Genomic DNA, 16,759 nt, shown 5'->3' with positions numbered 1-16,759 from the left:
GAAAGAATGCATCATTTTTTATTTTATTAGTGTAATAATATAAGATTTTAGTTTTCTTTATATGAGTTGCAATTTTATAGTCAAATGTCACTTTGTTTTTTATTTTTGATGTATCCCTTATTTTATTATTTTCAATAAGAGTTGGAGGCATAACTAATTATACTTATAGACAATATTGCTCATGAGAAATGTTAAAAAAAGTTTTGATTATAGAATATGATTCAAATATGGTGGCTTTGACTATTTGTTCCACGTGTTCTCATTTTTTGAAAATTATGTATCAAATAGCATATTTTGCTTACTACGTTCTAAGCAATTTAAGGTTCCAAATAGCTTATCTACTTACTCATCTCTCATTTTCTTTGTAGTTTATTCTCACTTATTCACTTGGTGAAATTTTATTCCAACTTTATTAGTCCCAATTTTTTAGTCTATTGTTTGGTTCACTTTTTTTTTTTGCTTGGTCCTTTTGTTTTTGGTTTGTTTTTCTTTTTCTTGGTGAGGTTTGTGTCTCTTCAAAATTATTGTTAGTTTTTGTCCCTCTTATTTAATATTTTCTTGAACATTTATTTTCTTATTATATTATATAAACTTGAATATTTGTTGTTGTCAATATATAAGTTTGGACGAAGATTTTATATATTTGAATTTAGGTTTAGTTATTTGGTTAAGGTAAAGAAAGTCTTATTGATGAATTTAAGATTTAACATGTGTCATTTTCTTATTTGCTTAAAAAAATGTCATCTTATTCTTATAAATATTCCACTATTTTATTTTCAGCCGTAACGTAAACATTCTTTTAGAATATGTACTTAATTTATCCAAAAAGTTATATTATTATGTAAGTTAAATTAATAATTTTTGAATTATTGGTGAATTTTAGTTGTGTGTAAATATGTTTAAATATATGTGTGATTATATTTTCTAAATATATGTAAATATATTTTAACATCTACAGTTTTAATAATTTCTAAAATTTATTTTGACAAATGAGCATCAACAATTTTTATTTAATAATTTTTGTCTTTTTTTAATTTAATTTAGAAAGTTTTTAGTACAATTCTAAGTGGGAGGAAAAAGTATTTAGCACAATTTCTAAACTAACATGTTTTTAGCACAATTCTTTTCATCGATTCATTTTATGGTTGTAAGATTAAGATGACATGCGTAGATTAAAATAGGACCGTCCATTAAAATTCATATATACTCATATTGAACCATCCAGATTTAGGCAAGTGTTATACGATAAATGCATGAAAATTATATATTTGGACAACCTCTAAGTCAAGTTGAATCAATATAACTTCTTGCATGTATTACAATTATAAGAACCGCATGACTTGAGTGTCAACTACAAAAAAAAAAAAACTTATTTTAATTTCTACTTTGTTTTTGTTTCTATATTTCTCTTGATCGAGATCAAGTAGATCACCTACACATTGTAGATAATAATATACTCCCTCCGGTCCTTTTTATAAGGAACAATTTGGAAAAAAAATTTGGTCCTTTTTATAAGAAACAGTCATTAAATTTATTCTTACAATTCCATTTTTACCCTTATTAAATTGTATTCATTCCAAAGTTATGCATTAATTAGAGTGATATACTATTCCCTAAGGATAAATTAATACACCAAGGTTAGTTTTGGAATAGATTGTAAAATTTTAGAATTTTTATTAAGAAAGATAAGGTTTCTTGGTATGTGTGTTTTTTCCAAATTGTTCCTTATAATAAGGACCGGAGGGAGTAGTATTTAAAAATGAGACACATATTTATATTTCTAAATTATTTGGATTGTCCTCTTTTAATTGAATGCCTCCAACATCAATATACCCTCGATCTATATACATTTTAAGGCACTTCAAAATCAATAAATAGAAGTCTCTTTTATCCTCTTCAACTTATTCACATGAAAATAATTAATTATATTCCCATTAATCAACAATTTTTTATACAAATCTTTTACCTTATATAAAATAATAAATGAAAAAGAAAAGTTGTCTAATTACAAACATTAGATCAATAAATAAAAAATGATGGTTTACAAACTGCCATTAGAGTTAAATACACATCCTTACATGAGGTGCCATTTCATAGGCTTTATAAGGAGCAAGGATGCAACGTAAGCAAAAATATAAGTATGTTTTATCCTGTTCTCCTCCTTCACATGAAAAAATAGTCATATTCATATTAATCGATTCAACTCAAAGTTTAATTAATCATCGAACAAAACACCGGTTGATATTTAAAAAAAATATCCAACCTAAAAAAGAAATAAAAAAATGATTAGAGATGTTCTAAACTCAGAGTAATAGAAAAATTCCAATTTACAAACATATTAATAGGCAACTATCACATATATGTATATCAATTTCTTAATCATCACATGTAGACATACCTGATATTCTAAGAGGTTAGACACCATCACATACCAAGGACAAAAACCAATATACTTATGATGTAACTATATATATGCACACAATAGCTTTTAAATCAATTCAAGACACTATAATGTGTAACTTTAAGATATGGAAGGTGAAGATGCATAACTTTTTCTCATGGAGATGTTAGACAAAGAAACCATAGAGTTTTTGCCATGAGATAGATAAATTAAAATTTTGTTAAAACATAGAAGGTAGACTTCCTGATATGGTGGTGGTGATAATTAGCTTTTGGGTTAACTTTATATAGAGCTTGTGTTTGATAATTAGCTAAATTTACATATTCAATATTAGTGTCTCCAAGAATTCTTTGTTTTCAATTGCATTAATAGGAAATTGTAACATACAACATATAGTTTAATAATATATTGCAATGCAATTAAAACAATAACATGATGCATCATTCCACCTTTCATTACTTGCAATTCATTTTTGTCTCAATTTAACAACAATAAATTGTGTTAGTTTTTTTTTTAATACATTATTATTGTTTATTATTTATTATTAGAGTAACTCTATTATATGAAATATGAAAAAGTTTTAATAAAGATTGTAGACTTTTCTTATAGAGTGTCACATCATCACAATAACTTATATGTCTAAGTAGAGTCATAAAATTAGAAGTATGATCCCTTTTAATTCATTAGGCTAAGTAGAAGTATGATCCCTTTGGTTTCAAGCAATCCCTTCTAAACAATATAAGTAATGAAGAATGATCCCTTTTAATTCATTTAGTATTGAAAGAATATATTTCAAGTAAGAGAGACACACATTTTTTTTATTATTAAATTCAGTTCTTTAAGGCATTGATCAAAGAGGTTTGGAATATCAAAGTGACTCACTCGCTTGAAATATAATGATTCCTTTTTTTATTAGTATTGAAAGAATTCCAATAGTCATGAATATTTTGTGGTTATATAAATCTTATATATTAGTTGGTCCATTTTAATTTAATAATTTTTCATTTTAGTTAGTTGGTAATGATTTAATTAAAGGAGATAATGAAAAAGGTTTTTTAATAGAGATTGTAAACTTTTCTTATAGAGTGCCACATCATCAAAATACATGATTGTGAGCAACTCAACATTCCTTTTACTTTCATTACTTGCAATTCATTTTTGTCTCAATTTAACAACAATAAATTGTGTTAGTTTTTTTTTAATACATTATTATTGTTTATTATTTATTATTAGAGTAACTCTATTATATGAAATATGAAAAAGTTTTAATAAAGATTGTAGACTTTTCTTATAGAGTGTCACATCATCACAATAACTTATATGTCTAAGTAGAGTCATAAAATTAGAAGTATGATCCCTTTTAATTCATTAGGCTAAGTAGAAGTATGATCCCTTTGGTTTCAAGCAATCCCTTCTAAACAATATAAGTAATGAAGAATGATCCCTTTTAATTCATTTAGTATTGAAAGAATATATTTCAAGCAAGAGAGACACACGTTTTTTTTATTATTAAATTCAGTTTTTTAAGGCATTGATCAAAGAGGTTTGGAATATCAAAGTGACTCACTCGCTTGAAATATAATGATTCCTTTTTTTATTAGTATTGAAAGAATTCCAATAGTCATGAATATTTTGTGGTTATATAAATCTTATATATTAGTTGGTCCATTTTAATTTAATAATTTTTCATTTTAGTTAGTTGGTAATGATTTAATTAAAGGAGATAATGAAAAAGGTTTTTTAATAGAGATTGTAAACTTTTCTTATAGAGTGCCACATCATCAAAATACTTGATTGTGAGCAACTCAACAATCCTTTTATTTGTAAAAGATAACTTTTAGGCTTTAATACAGTTTTGATCCCTCTATTTTGAAAAACCTGAACTTTTGATCCCCCTATTTTAAAACTCAGCACTTTTGATCCCCCTATTTTAGTTTTTTGTTAGTTTTAGTCCCCCACCTCAATTTGGTCAAACTTTTGCTAATGTGTCATGCTCACTGATGACGTGGCATTGTACATGTGGACAACTTGCTATGATGATGTCAGAAAAATTGGTGACACACAATATTTGACCTATAGAGATGCATGTTTTGCAATGGGATTCCTTAAAGATGATCGTGTTTACATCACTGCAATCAAAGAAGCAAAAGATTGGGGCTCGGGACACTAAATTATAACACCCATATTGATTTATCTAGAATATCAATAGGAATATACATAACTGAATCGGGAAACATTAAAATTACAGAATAACTTTTGTCCGACATAGTACAATTACAAGATAATTTGCTAGACAATACATAATCTTGACAAAATCCTGAATAAACTGTCATAATGTACAACCTATAATATATTATACATCAGAGCGAAATAGAATGCATAACAATCAGGATCAAGCCTTGAGTCATCTTCTATAATAATCTAACAGGTGAATGCTACGAAGTTTCCATAAACAGCGTCTTTACTTCAATCCTCTTGAAAATCCATTTATCATGCTCAACCTGTTACCTATAATCAATAAATCGTGGGTTGAGACTACTAAGCCTCAGTGAGCTCCTGCTACCCCAACTACGGTGGTGACTACACCGAGGGCTCGTACATAAATCAGTTGATCATTAAAATAACTCATATTCATAATTGAATAGCTTAAACATAAATAAAGGTGTATCACAAAATTTATTATCTTTATTAATTTTATAACTCATGGACACTTCGAGGTGAGCGGGTCTCGAAGGCCTGACTGTAGTTTCTGATATTAAATGTAGATCAGAGAACCACCTCAGCTCACAACTTAAATAACTTGATTCCCACTAAAAGTGAAGAATCCCTCGTAGCAAAAGCTAGACTCATAGCCAAAGGCTAGATAAAACTGTGGTTCGGGATCAACCACCATAATCTGATCGACTGTCTTAAGAATCTAAATTGCAGTAACCTGCCCATCAACCCTTCCCGGGAATATTTCTAACTATTATGATCATCCTGATTAAATTCCTAAGTGTACTGATTTTAAACATGTAGAAAGTCTGTAATCGTGGAATTTAGACACTTGTTGTTTTTATAAAATACTATTCGTGACGGAGGGTTTTTAGTTAAATTAAATTAGTTGACATATCCTCCATCCTTAACTCAAAAGAATAATGGTCTCAGGTTGCATCGATTCATAAGAGTTGTGCACCGGTTCATGTACTCAGTTTGTTACAGAAATAGTTATTGTTACAAAAATAGTTATTCTGGGTTCCATGCTCCCGTGCAAACTGTCTATGCACCGATTCAAACTCTGTCCAGGCCATGTTTGAGTCACTCATACCGGGTATGCACCGATTCACACGTTTTCCATGTTTTTATAAAACACATACTGAAGCCTATGCACCGGTTCAAGCATAGCTTGCACCGATTCATAGACTCAGAACACACATTTTCTAAGCTCTGGAAAACATATGCATCGATTCATAGCTGTATAAACCGACTCAAACACGCAACCTGTAACATCCAGCAGCACTTACCATTCCAAAACAGTATACATATCAATCATTTTATGCTAAATTCCACGAATTAACAACATTCCAAACATGTAGGGCATATTCAATTCATTAATTAAGTCATTTCATGAGTTCTCCCTAATTAGTCCCTAAAACTTAAGTTAACATGCATAGTTGGATTTTGGGGAAAACTAATAAGGCTACTCTATTAAGTGAGAGTTTTCCTAAAGGAACCCACCTGAACATGACGTTTGAATCGTGTTAACAACATATTCGGAGCTAGTTGAAAAACAGAATTTGCAGCCACAACACTCTAAACCCGTAGCCCAAAGTTCTGCATCAGACCTCGAACTTCAAATGCTTCTCCCGAATTCATCACTGCTTAGAAATCCATGAAACTTTTTAGTGGAGGTCTGTCCAGATTACGGGTTTAACCCAAATTCTTCCAATTTCTTATTGTACTTTCAATTCTTGGCTCAATCACCACAGCCCATTATTTGTAGACAAAAAGCATGCATCACAAACCCATATCAGAATTGGGGCTAGAGAGAAAGGGCTTGAAATTGAGAGAAATAGATGGAGGATTGGAGAAAAGCTTACCTTACAATAAAGCCCAAGACCTAATTAAGGATTTCAATTATGTGTTTGCATGCAAGATTTGGAATGAAAGGATTTGTGCTTATTGCTTGAGAATGATGAGGAACATGAGAAGGAGAGTGAGAGTTCACGAGAGAGAGAGAGAGAGAGAGAGAGCTTCTGATCTTTGGTTATCAGTAAATGAAAATGAAAGTGTGAGGGTAAGTTGTTCATTTGCATATAAGTGAGGTGTAGGGTCCACCTCTATGACTAAGGCTTCTCATTGGTTTCACTTGTATCTCACATAATCTTACTTGGTCAATTATTTATCCAATTAATCACAATAACCTTCATTAATTAATATTACTTCTATTAATTAAAGTCAGATGTTACAATCTACCCCCCTTAAAAGAATTTCGTCCTCGAAATTCGGAAAACCAACTGATCAAGAGAATAAATTGTTCGTGTCTTAACTTGATTTTTCAGGTCTCTTCTCATACTCGACTACATAATTCATCTTATGAAGTTGTTGGTTGCAATGTTTCGACTAAAATGATCGTTAACATTCTTCCCGTCATTATTCCTCAATCACTCCATTTTGATTTTTACTTGCTATACAAATACTGGTGTAACATTCCTCCTATTCCAACTCATCAAAACCATACTGTATTTCACATCTCTAACCAAAATCCGTCAATTCACCTCGCTTGCGCCATTACGGTTCTTAACCAGTTCCAGTTTTCTCTAATCCCAATATCTCGTTTAAATTATCCCCATTGATAGGTTAGCTTACATGTTGACTACTCGGAGTTTCCAATTATATTGCTGATACCGCCGGTTTAACTACATTGAGTTTTATATCGCCTTGCAATTTCTGTTGACAGATTGTCAACTTAGCATGAATCCGGGTTTTTATGGTTCGGGAAGTTAGTGTCAGACACGTGTGCGCTTCGCTCGCAACATGCTCTAAGGCAACTTACAGTCATCCATTCCCTTGTACTTCAACCCTCAGGACATCGACAACTATACAACTCTAATTTACCCTTTTGTTGCGTACTCTTATCTCGAAATGCACCAAACTAATCTTCTATCAGCTTTATTATAGCTTAATTTCCGAATTCTCTTACACCATTAAATCTTCGATAGTAAATTGGACGCATCATATGTCTCGACATTTAGTGGCTTAATCTTGAATGATTGTCTGCTTATTTTCCTCTGCATTGTATTTTGCTCTACTTGCTCCCTCAAGATTGTTCTACTAGGCAAACTAATAGTCATTCCATCTTACACCTAATTACTTCTTCCATATTGTGACATCTCAGTTCAATTCTACACCACCTCTAACGTCGGTCACATCACCACCTACATGCTTCATTCTCTTGAACCTTAAGGGTCTACACGACAATCTGAATCATTCTCAGCTAACTCGCACATCCCAAAACTCTTCGCTTCATAAATGCCTCCACATCTCTTCTTCATCAGTGTACTTCCATGAATTGACGGATTTTGGTTAGAGATGTGAAATACAGTATGGTTTTGATGAGTTGGAATAGGAGGAATGTTACACCAGTATTTGTATAGCAAGTAAAAATCAAAATGGAGTGATTGAGGAATAATGACGGGAAGAATGTTAACGATCATTTTAGTCGAAACATTGCAACCAACAACTTCATAAGATGAATTATGTAGTCGAGTATGAGAAGAGACCTGAAAAATCAAGTTAAGACACGAACAATTTATTCTCTTGATCAGTTGGTTTTCCGAATTTCAAGGACGAAATTCTTTTAAGGGGGGTAGATTGTAACATCTGACTTTAATTAATAGAAGTAATATTAATTAATGAAGGTTATTGTGATTAATTGGATAAATAATTGACCAAGTAAGATTATGTGAGATACAAGTGAAACCAATGAGAAGCCTTAGTCATAGAGGTGGACCCTACACCTCACTTATATGCAAATGAACAACTTACCCTCACACTTTCATTTTCATTTACTGATAACCAAAGATCAGAAGCTCTCTCTCTCTCTCTCTCTCTCTCTCTCTCGTGAACTCTCACTCTCCTTCTCATGTTCCTCATCATTCTCAAGCAATAAGCACAAATCCTTTCATTCCAAATCTTGCATGCAAACACATAATTGAAATCCTTAATTAGGTCTTGGGCTTTATTGTAAGGTAAGCTTTTCTCCAATCCTCCATCTATTTCTCTCAATTTCAAGCCCTTTCTCTCTAGCCCCAATTCTGATATGGGTTTGTGATGCATGCTTTTTGTCTACAAATAATGGGCTGTGGTGATTGAGCCAAGAATTGAAAGTACAATAAGAAATTGGAAGAATTTGGGTTAAACCCGTAATCTGGACAGACCTCCACTAAAAAGGTTTAGGTCTTGGGCTTTATTGTAAGGTAAGCTTTTCTCCAATCCTCCATCTATTTCTCTCAATTTCAAGCCCTTTCTCTCTAGCCCCAATTCTGATATGGGTTTGTGATGCATGCTTTTTGTCTACAAATAATGGGCTGTGGTGATTGAGCCAAGAATTGAAAGTACAATAAGAAATTGGAAGAATTTGGGTTAAACCCGTAATCTGGACAGACCTCCACTAAAAAGGTAAATTCTCACTCCTCGTAACTCCGTTTGAGATCCCGCTTGATTCTGTGGTAAGCTAACGAAATTCCGGTCGATTTGACGCCAGTTTCATGGATTTCTAAGCAGTGATGAATTCGGGAGAAGCATTTGAAGTTCGAGGTCTGATGCAGAACTTTGGGCTACGGGTTTAGAGTGTTGTGGCTGCAAATTCTGTTTTTCAACTAGCTCCGAATATGTTGTTAGCACGATTCAAACGTCATGTTCAGGTGGGTTCCTTTAGGAAAACTCTCACTTAATAGAGTAGCCTTATTAGTTTTCCCCAAAATCCAACTATGCATGTTAACTTAAGTTTTAGGGACTAATTAGGGAGAACTCATGAAATGACTTAATTAATGAATTGAATATGCCCTACATGTTTGGAATGTTGTTAATTCGTGGAATTTAGCATAAAATGATTGATATGTATACTGTTTTGGAATGGTAAGTGCTGCTGGATGTTACAGGTTGCGTGTTTGAGTCGGTTTATACAGCTATGAATCGATGCATATGTTTTCCAGAGCTTAGAAAATGTGTATTCTGAGTCTATGAATCGGTGCAAGCTATGCTTGAACCGGTGCATAGGCTTCAGTATGTGTTTTATAAAAACATGGAAAACGTGTGAATCGGTGCATACCCGGTATGAGTGACTCAAACATGGCCTGGACAGAGTTTGAATCGGTGCATAGACAGTTTGCACGGGAGCATGGAACCCAGAATAACTATTTTTGTAACAATAACTATTTCTGTAACAAACTGAGTACATGAACCGGTGCACAACTCTTATGAATCGATGCAACCTGAGACCATTATTCTTTTGAGTTAAGGATGGAGGATATGTCAACTAATTTAATTTAACTAAAAACCCTCCGTCACGAATAGTATTTTATAAAAACAACAAGTGTCTAAATTCCACGATTACAGAGTTATTTTAATGATCAACTGATTTATGTACGAGCCCTCGGTGTAGTCACCACCGTAGTTGGGGTAGCAGGAGCTCACTGAGGCTTAGTAGTCTCAACCCACGATTTATTGATTATAGGTAACAGGTTGAGCATGATAAATGGATTTTCAAGAGGATTGAAGTAAAGACGCTGTTTATGGAAACTTCGTAGCATTCACCTGTTAGATTATTATAGAAGATGACTCAAGGCTTGATCCTGATTGTTATGCATTCTATTTCGCTCTGATGTATAATATATTATAGGTTGTACATTATGACAGTTTATTCAGGATTTTGTCAAGATTATGTATTGTCTAGCAAATTATCTTGTAATTGTACTATGTCGGACAAAAGTTATTCTGTAATTTTAATGTTTCCCGATTCAGTTATGTATATTCCTATTGATATTCTAGATAAATCAATATGGGGGAAATTGTTTGTCCACATGTACAATGCCACGTCATTAGTGAGCATGACACATTAGCAAAAGTTTGACCAAATTGAGGTGGGGGACTAAAACTAACAAAAAACTAAAATAGGGGGATCAAAAGTGCTGAGTTTTAAAATAGGGGGATCAAAAGTTCAGGTTTTTCAAAATAGGGGGATCAAAACTGCATTAAAGCCTAACTTTTATTTTTAAAAAAGGATACACATTGCTCTTTTAATAAAGAAACATAATATTATCTATTTTTGATTTAAAAAATAGTATAAACAGTAGGTAATAAGAACTGTCTATAGGTTTTGTCTAAAACTTTAATGGTACATATTTTAACACGATTTTTTTTTTTTTTGGAGAAAACTCATTCACCAATGAACATTTTGGAAATAGTTTCTGTCTTACCATCTAAATATTGTAATTCTTCATTTTATATATACTACAAAATCCTCGCAAATCTTTTATTAAAAAAAAAACTCGCATATAAGAGTTTTTATGATGAAAATAGGGTTATCCCTCAAAAAAAACCTACAAAGAAAGCTAAGGGTCTGTTTGTCAAGCCAAACAAGCTAGCTTTTAGTTTTGGAAAATGTTAAACAGTGCTCCCGGGGCACTGATTAAGGGAGCAAAAATAGTAATTTTGCATTGGAGTTTGTGCAGTCAACTTCTCAAAAATTTAAATAGTGTTATTTTCTATTCAAAACTTTCTTTTTTTGGTTTTCTTAACCAGTGCCCCGGGGGCACCGGTTAGCATGACCCTTTAGTTTTTGCCTTATGACTTATAAGTTAAAAGACCTGTTTGCTTACAGTCTTTTCAGAAAGAGATTTTAGCTTATTTTACTGACTTATAGCTTCTATTTCAAGTAGCTTCTAAGAGCTTGTAGCTTCTAGCTTTTCATTTTTTCTTTCTCTTTTACCCTTATTATTTTAACTAAAATCCATATTTACCCTTTATAATTTATTATCATTAGAATTTAAAATAAAATAAGTAAATGCATGTTTTAACGTTGCTTCTTTTAAAATCACATATAGTATGTTTTAATGTTGTCTTATTATCTATTTTTAAATATGAAGGCTAAAGCATTTTTTATTTTTTTTTATCAATTCATAGGTACGTACCTTACTATGATTTTTTTTTTAAACAACGTATCTTACTATAATTAACCATTACTCCCTCTGTCCCAAATTATAAGGAAAAAACCCCTTTCTTTTTTTGTCCCAAATTATAAGAGAAAAAATAATTTTCAAAAATAATTTTTTCTTATTTTCATAAAATTAAATGCAAATTTCATTTAATTTCTTCTCTCTCTCATTTTCTCAATAAACAACAACCAATAAAAATTCTTTTTACATCTTCCTATGCAACTTATTCCAAGGAAAACCCACAAAAACATACTTCAAATTCTCATGTTTTACTTTTTCTTAATAAGTGTGATTTTTTTATTTTCCTTTATAATTTGGGACGGAGGGAGTATACTATATTGTGAATATATTTTGTTGTTATTTTTTCATAAAGTATATCAACTAAAAGGAAAATAATAATTTTAATTTTTTTTCAGCATATAAAAATTAGTTTAATAATAATATTTGAAAGATATATTTATTGAATTAATAAACTTAAAATACTGTAAAAAAAAAAAAAACTTAAAATATTAAATTCTAAGTATCTTAAATAGTATTAATTTGATAAAAAAATTATTGAATTAAATACGTCCTTTTATGTCATTTTACATTTATCAGTCAGTTGAACCGCTAATTTTATCAAACACTTCAATCAGCTAGAAGCTAGAAGCTATCAGCTATCCGCCATCAACCATCACTTATAAGCTATCAGCTAGCTTATCAGCCATAAGCTATTTTTGCCAAATAGACTGCAACAATCCTATTATCATATTTTTTTAGGAACAATCCTATTATCATTAAAAATAATACTAGAACAAAAATCAGGCATAACATATAAAATACTGAGTAGTGGTAGCTTGAGTTCACATGACCATAATATTAAGTGTGATAATTCTTTCCAAACAAAAAGGCTAACAAACATGTTAGTATGTTGGATTTAGCCTGACAACCAATAGAAAATCATTATTTTTTTTTGTCAAGTAGCCTAGTAGCTAGAAAATCCACCTTAAAGGTGAATAAGTAGAGTGTCCCGAGTTTAAATCCGAGCTCTGCACATATAGTGTAATATCCCTACCAACTGAGCTAAGCTCACGCGGACGAAAATCACTATTTTTTACATCATACAAATAGTTTCAAAACACACGCATGAGATATTACACTGATAATGGTTTAGTATTTATTTTTATTTTTATTATAACAATTAAAAAACTAAGTAGTAATATTTAGACTACAAAATATATAGATGGGTTTCTAGCCCGAAGCCCAGTCCACATTCTTTGAATAGGCCCAACATCGTTTCCCCAACCACTGAACTCAAAGTAACCGGAGTTTGTCGTAGCCGCCGGTAAGGCGAAAACGTCTCTCACGGCCAATTTCTCCCAATCATTCTAGCCCATTCACAGTTTCTCTTCTTCAATCTCAACCTTCGTTTTCATTTTCTTCTTCTAATCAAGTAAGTTCATCCAATTTTTCTCTCTCATTTTTCAAATTGAGTTACTCTAATGGCGGAAACCCCATTTTTAGCTTATTTTGATTTATAGCCATTTTTGCTCAAAGTCTATTTTTGTTGATGAATCTTGTTGTTTTGTGAATGTGGGTTTATCTGTTTTGAAAAGCTTAGATTTCATGTATTGGCTTAGGATGATTTTTTTTTTTTTTTTTGCACTTAATCTGTTGCATATTAGGTGTTTGATAATTTTCCTAAGTGCTGTTATGTGAATCTTGACTGAGTAGACTGAAATTTTTGCAATCTTTTGTGTGGCTGTGACGTAAAAATGAGTTTTTTTATCCAACAGAGCTCTAAATTAACTGCATTTGGTTCATTTTCGGGTTGATTTCTGAATGGGTTTGCTGCCATCATGTCATCCTTTTAGTGATATGATATCTCGCTAGTCTGAATATAAGCAACCAAATCAACACCTTTTGCTACATATGAAACAATGTAGAATAGACACCTACTAAACCATTAATTATTCAAGAAAGTGGAAGTGATGAAGTGTAACCACTTGTGTTAGTGTCATGGCGGGGTTGGATATTGACACGTGTTGGACACTAGACACGACTTCATTGTGAAGTAGTAGTGCTAGTTGTTTGCTTCTAATGTCTCACTAAAGTTGGTAGTTTTAATTGAACTTTTCATACTACGCTCATGTTTATTTGAGAGATGCACCTTTAGGAATATGATATATTGGTTTATAGCAATCTTTAGGAACAAGATTATCTATCTATCTCTCTATATAATGCTTTACATCTTTATATGCAGAAAATGTGAATCAAGTGAAAACTAGGATCATTTATTCATATTTCCACCCTTTATAATTTTAAAATAATCCAGTTTTGATTGTTTACTCTCTATTCAGTAGTTTTTAGTATAGTGACTACGATCTAAAATATTAAGTAATAAACAAATACTAGTGTTTACTTTAAATATCAAATTCATTAGCTTGTACCTTCTTCTCTGGCTTCTAAATTTAAACAAGTTTTGTTTGCTTGTAGCAAATGGGAAGCTTATGAAGCAAAGCTGATATATTTGGATACATATCTAGTTCTTGACAACCTTGGAGTTGAGTTTTTGTGACTGACACCTCTAGTTTGTATCAATTTGGAACAATAGTTAGGTTGGCAGTTTGTGTTTTAAATTGGATATGCAAATACTTGGAAAGCAAATTAGTAGCATCTAGTTAATAGGTAATTACATATATTCAGAGGACCACCTAATCTACATTATCATACATTATTTGTTACTTCTGCATTTTTTAAGAACTGTATACATGCATGATGACCGGTGATTGTAATCAATCAGCCAAAATAAATTAGTTAAGAATGCATCTCTTGCTTTGATTTTAAGAGATGTCCACATTACTCTAATGTGAGTATTTGAATGTTTGCTGCAAATTAAATGACACTATCATTAAGGCACAAATAACTGACAAGAGATAAACAATTGTGGCCCCCCAATTACCAACCATGGGGTCAATTGTTCATTATCTACAAATTAATTGTTTATTCTCATTTTGGTACGCTGTCTCACAATCAGTTTCTGACTTTTCTGAATAAGCTGTCTTTGCCTGATGTTTATAAATAGGTGCTATTCTTGAGTCATAGGGTTATGTACTGATATAGTACTGAACTAGTTACAAAGTAATAATACTTAGGTCTATGGTATAAAGTTTTGTTTTATATTTGCCTTTCTCAAGTTTAGAGTTTCATTTCTTCATTAGTTCTCCATTTGTCTTTTTAATTTAGCGGGCTGGCCCTAATTTACAAGGCCCTGTGAGTTTTTTGGCATTGACTCATGTATGCTAGAGCTGAGTGGGGTGGCTGACCAATACTTAATCTATGACTATAAATCCCAATTCAATCCCTACATGTGTGGGTGTAGAAAAATGAGAAGTAGCCTCTGTCATTACTCATTACGGTTTGCGGTTCTGGAGATGCACTTTTTTCTAATTTTCTTTTCATCCCACTCACTAGCAATGTCACATTCAGAATGATGCAACTTCTGAATTGTTGATAGATACATCACTACTTTTAGTCAACACTGATGTATGAAAATATTTTATTTGAATGAAATTGGTTGTGTTTTCTAGTTTCTTTCTTACATTTCTATAATCAATCTATCTGATTGGCATTGCAGCCATGTTTTTGGCAAGAGCATTTGGGCGAACATTCTTTGCTTCTGCTGCCAGATCAAAACATTATTCCACTACAGCTGCTGCTGCTAGAAACCCTCTTCAGGAGTTCTTTGAGGGAGAGAGGGACCTTGATAATGAGAAACCAGTTGTCTATGGTATGAAATGTGTACCTGTTCTTTTCGGTCAGAATAGGAATTAAAAATCTCACTGATTTTCAAGTACTAATAATGAATTTGTTTGGTTATTATTTTACCATTGTTGTTAGGTCGGAGTTGGAAGGCTTCTGAACTGCGTCTGAAATCGTGGGATGACCTTCAAAAGTTGTGGTACGTGTTGTTAAAGGAAAAGAACATGTTGATGACTCAGCGTCAAATGCTTCATGCTCAGAATTTGCGTTTTCCTAACCCAGAGCGCTTACCTAAGGTATTTCTTCACTTTTTACACCTGGTCTGCTTTACACGTTCTGTATTTGTTACCCTTAGTTATGTGGGTGGGAGTTTAATCAAAGTGGTGGTACTTTTATCATTGTTTGGTGAACACTGTTTGGTATAGAACCTGTGAGAGAAAATGAATGTGGAATGTTAAACTTTGTATGGGTAGGGAAAAAAATGTGCATGGCTATCAATGATTTTTGTCCATTTAATTTATGTGAAATCAGGTGAGAAAGTCAATGTGCCGCATCAAGCACGTGCTTACTGAGAGAGCAATTGATGAACCAGATCCTAGGAGGTCTGCGGAGATGAAGAAAATGATAAATACTCTTTGATGACTTAAAAGGATATGTTTTCGTTGCATTGTTGGGTATGCTGTAAGAATAGGACATCTACTTTAATAGATGTTAGAAAATTGCTGACCAAGGCACTGTGTTCAATACATGATTTATTTAAGTTTTGCCTGTTTAGATTTCTAAATTTGTTTTGTTTGCCCTGAGAGTCAATCTTAGCTGAAATATTTACTGTTCCCAGCCAACAGCAATAATGTTTTTACCACAAACATTACCATTGTGATAAATTGAACCCCATCTGCAGAATGTTCACCAGCATAACATTAACTTTGTGAGACTGTTAAAGAAACAGAGAAAGCATGGTTGTTATGGGAACTTGTTATTTGCGAATAAATAGTTAGTGTGCTGTGATATAAAATTCAGAATCAGTACTCTCTCCGATTCAAAATAATTGTCGCTTTAGCATATAAAATTTTGTTTCAAAATAAGTGTCGTAGTACATTTTCAAGTCATTATAACTTCACTTCGCATTTGTGACAATTGTTAACAACCATTAATAGGGACACAATATTTTGCTTAGTAACTTTGACCTTGATAACATGCACTTTCAGCCATGAATGCATATAAAGACCAACATAAGTTGTACATGAAATTGCCAAGTTACACGGTTCAATTGAATGCACTATGCCGTTCACTGTGTCAAAAGATGTTTTTATCGTAAAATTTGTTAGACAATGTAAGTTCTCTCTTTTTAACTAGATTTTTTCATATACAAGAGTCTGAATTAAACCTCTAACCATTTTTTAAGGGATTGAAATCTCTT

At 32.1% G+C, this 16,759-nt stretch overlaps 1 protein-coding gene and 2 long non-coding RNA genes across 6 annotated transcripts; 2 read left to right on the top strand and 1 right to left on the bottom strand.

The window, feature by feature from the left end:
- Positions 1–4,619: 4,619 nt before the first annotated feature.
- LOC123906341 lies at positions 4,620–7,438 on the bottom strand. The gene is made up of 2 exons (XR_006808826.1): positions 6,119–7,438; positions 4,620–4,909 (listed from the first exon to the last, which is right to left on the bottom strand). It is a non-coding gene; the product is annotated as an uncharacterized LOC123906341 (long non-coding RNA).
- An 824-nt stretch (positions 7,439–8,262) lies between these two features.
- LOC123906340 lies at positions 8,263–10,408 on the top strand. 2 transcript variants are annotated; one of them, XR_006808824.1, is made up of 4 exons: positions 8,263–8,631; positions 8,762–9,061; positions 9,147–9,306; positions 10,119–10,408. It is a non-coding gene; the product is annotated as an uncharacterized LOC123906340 (long non-coding RNA). The 2 variants fall into 2 exon arrangements; XR_006808825.1 differs by having other exon boundaries at positions 8,270–8,611; positions 8,840–9,061.
- Positions 10,409–12,843: 2,435 nt separating this feature from the next.
- LOC123906339 (39S ribosomal protein L47, mitochondrial-like) lies at positions 12,844–16,142 on the top strand. Of its 3 annotated transcripts, none has more exons than XM_045956250.1 (5): positions 12,852–13,030; positions 14,074–14,140; positions 15,215–15,367; positions 15,478–15,635; positions 15,871–16,142. In XM_045956250.1, the coding sequence occupies exons 3-5, from the start codon at positions 15,217–15,219 to the stop codon at positions 15,976–15,978; spliced, it is 417 nt and encodes a 138-aa protein (XP_045812206.1). In that variant the 5' UTR covers positions 12,852–13,030; positions 14,074–14,140; positions 15,215–15,216; the 3' UTR covers positions 15,979–16,142. The 3 variants fall into 3 exon arrangements, with proteins under 3 accessions (XP_045812205.1, XP_045812206.1, XP_045812203.1); XM_045956247.1 differs by having other exon boundaries at positions 14,074–14,265; XM_045956249.1 differs by lacking the exon at positions 14,074–14,140 and having other exon boundaries at positions 12,844–13,030.
- The last annotated feature ends 617 nt before the right edge of the window (positions 16,143–16,759 follow it).

This window comes from Trifolium pratense, linkage group LG2 (assembly GCF_020283565.1).
Source record: "Trifolium pratense cultivar HEN17-A07 linkage group LG2, ARS_RC_1.1, whole genome shotgun sequence".
NCBI classification, from domain to species: Eukaryota; Viridiplantae; Streptophyta; class Magnoliopsida; order Fabales; family Fabaceae; genus Trifolium; species Trifolium pratense.
Note: the sequence above shows the minus strand (reverse complement) of the source record. Positions and strands in the feature narration are given on the sequence as shown.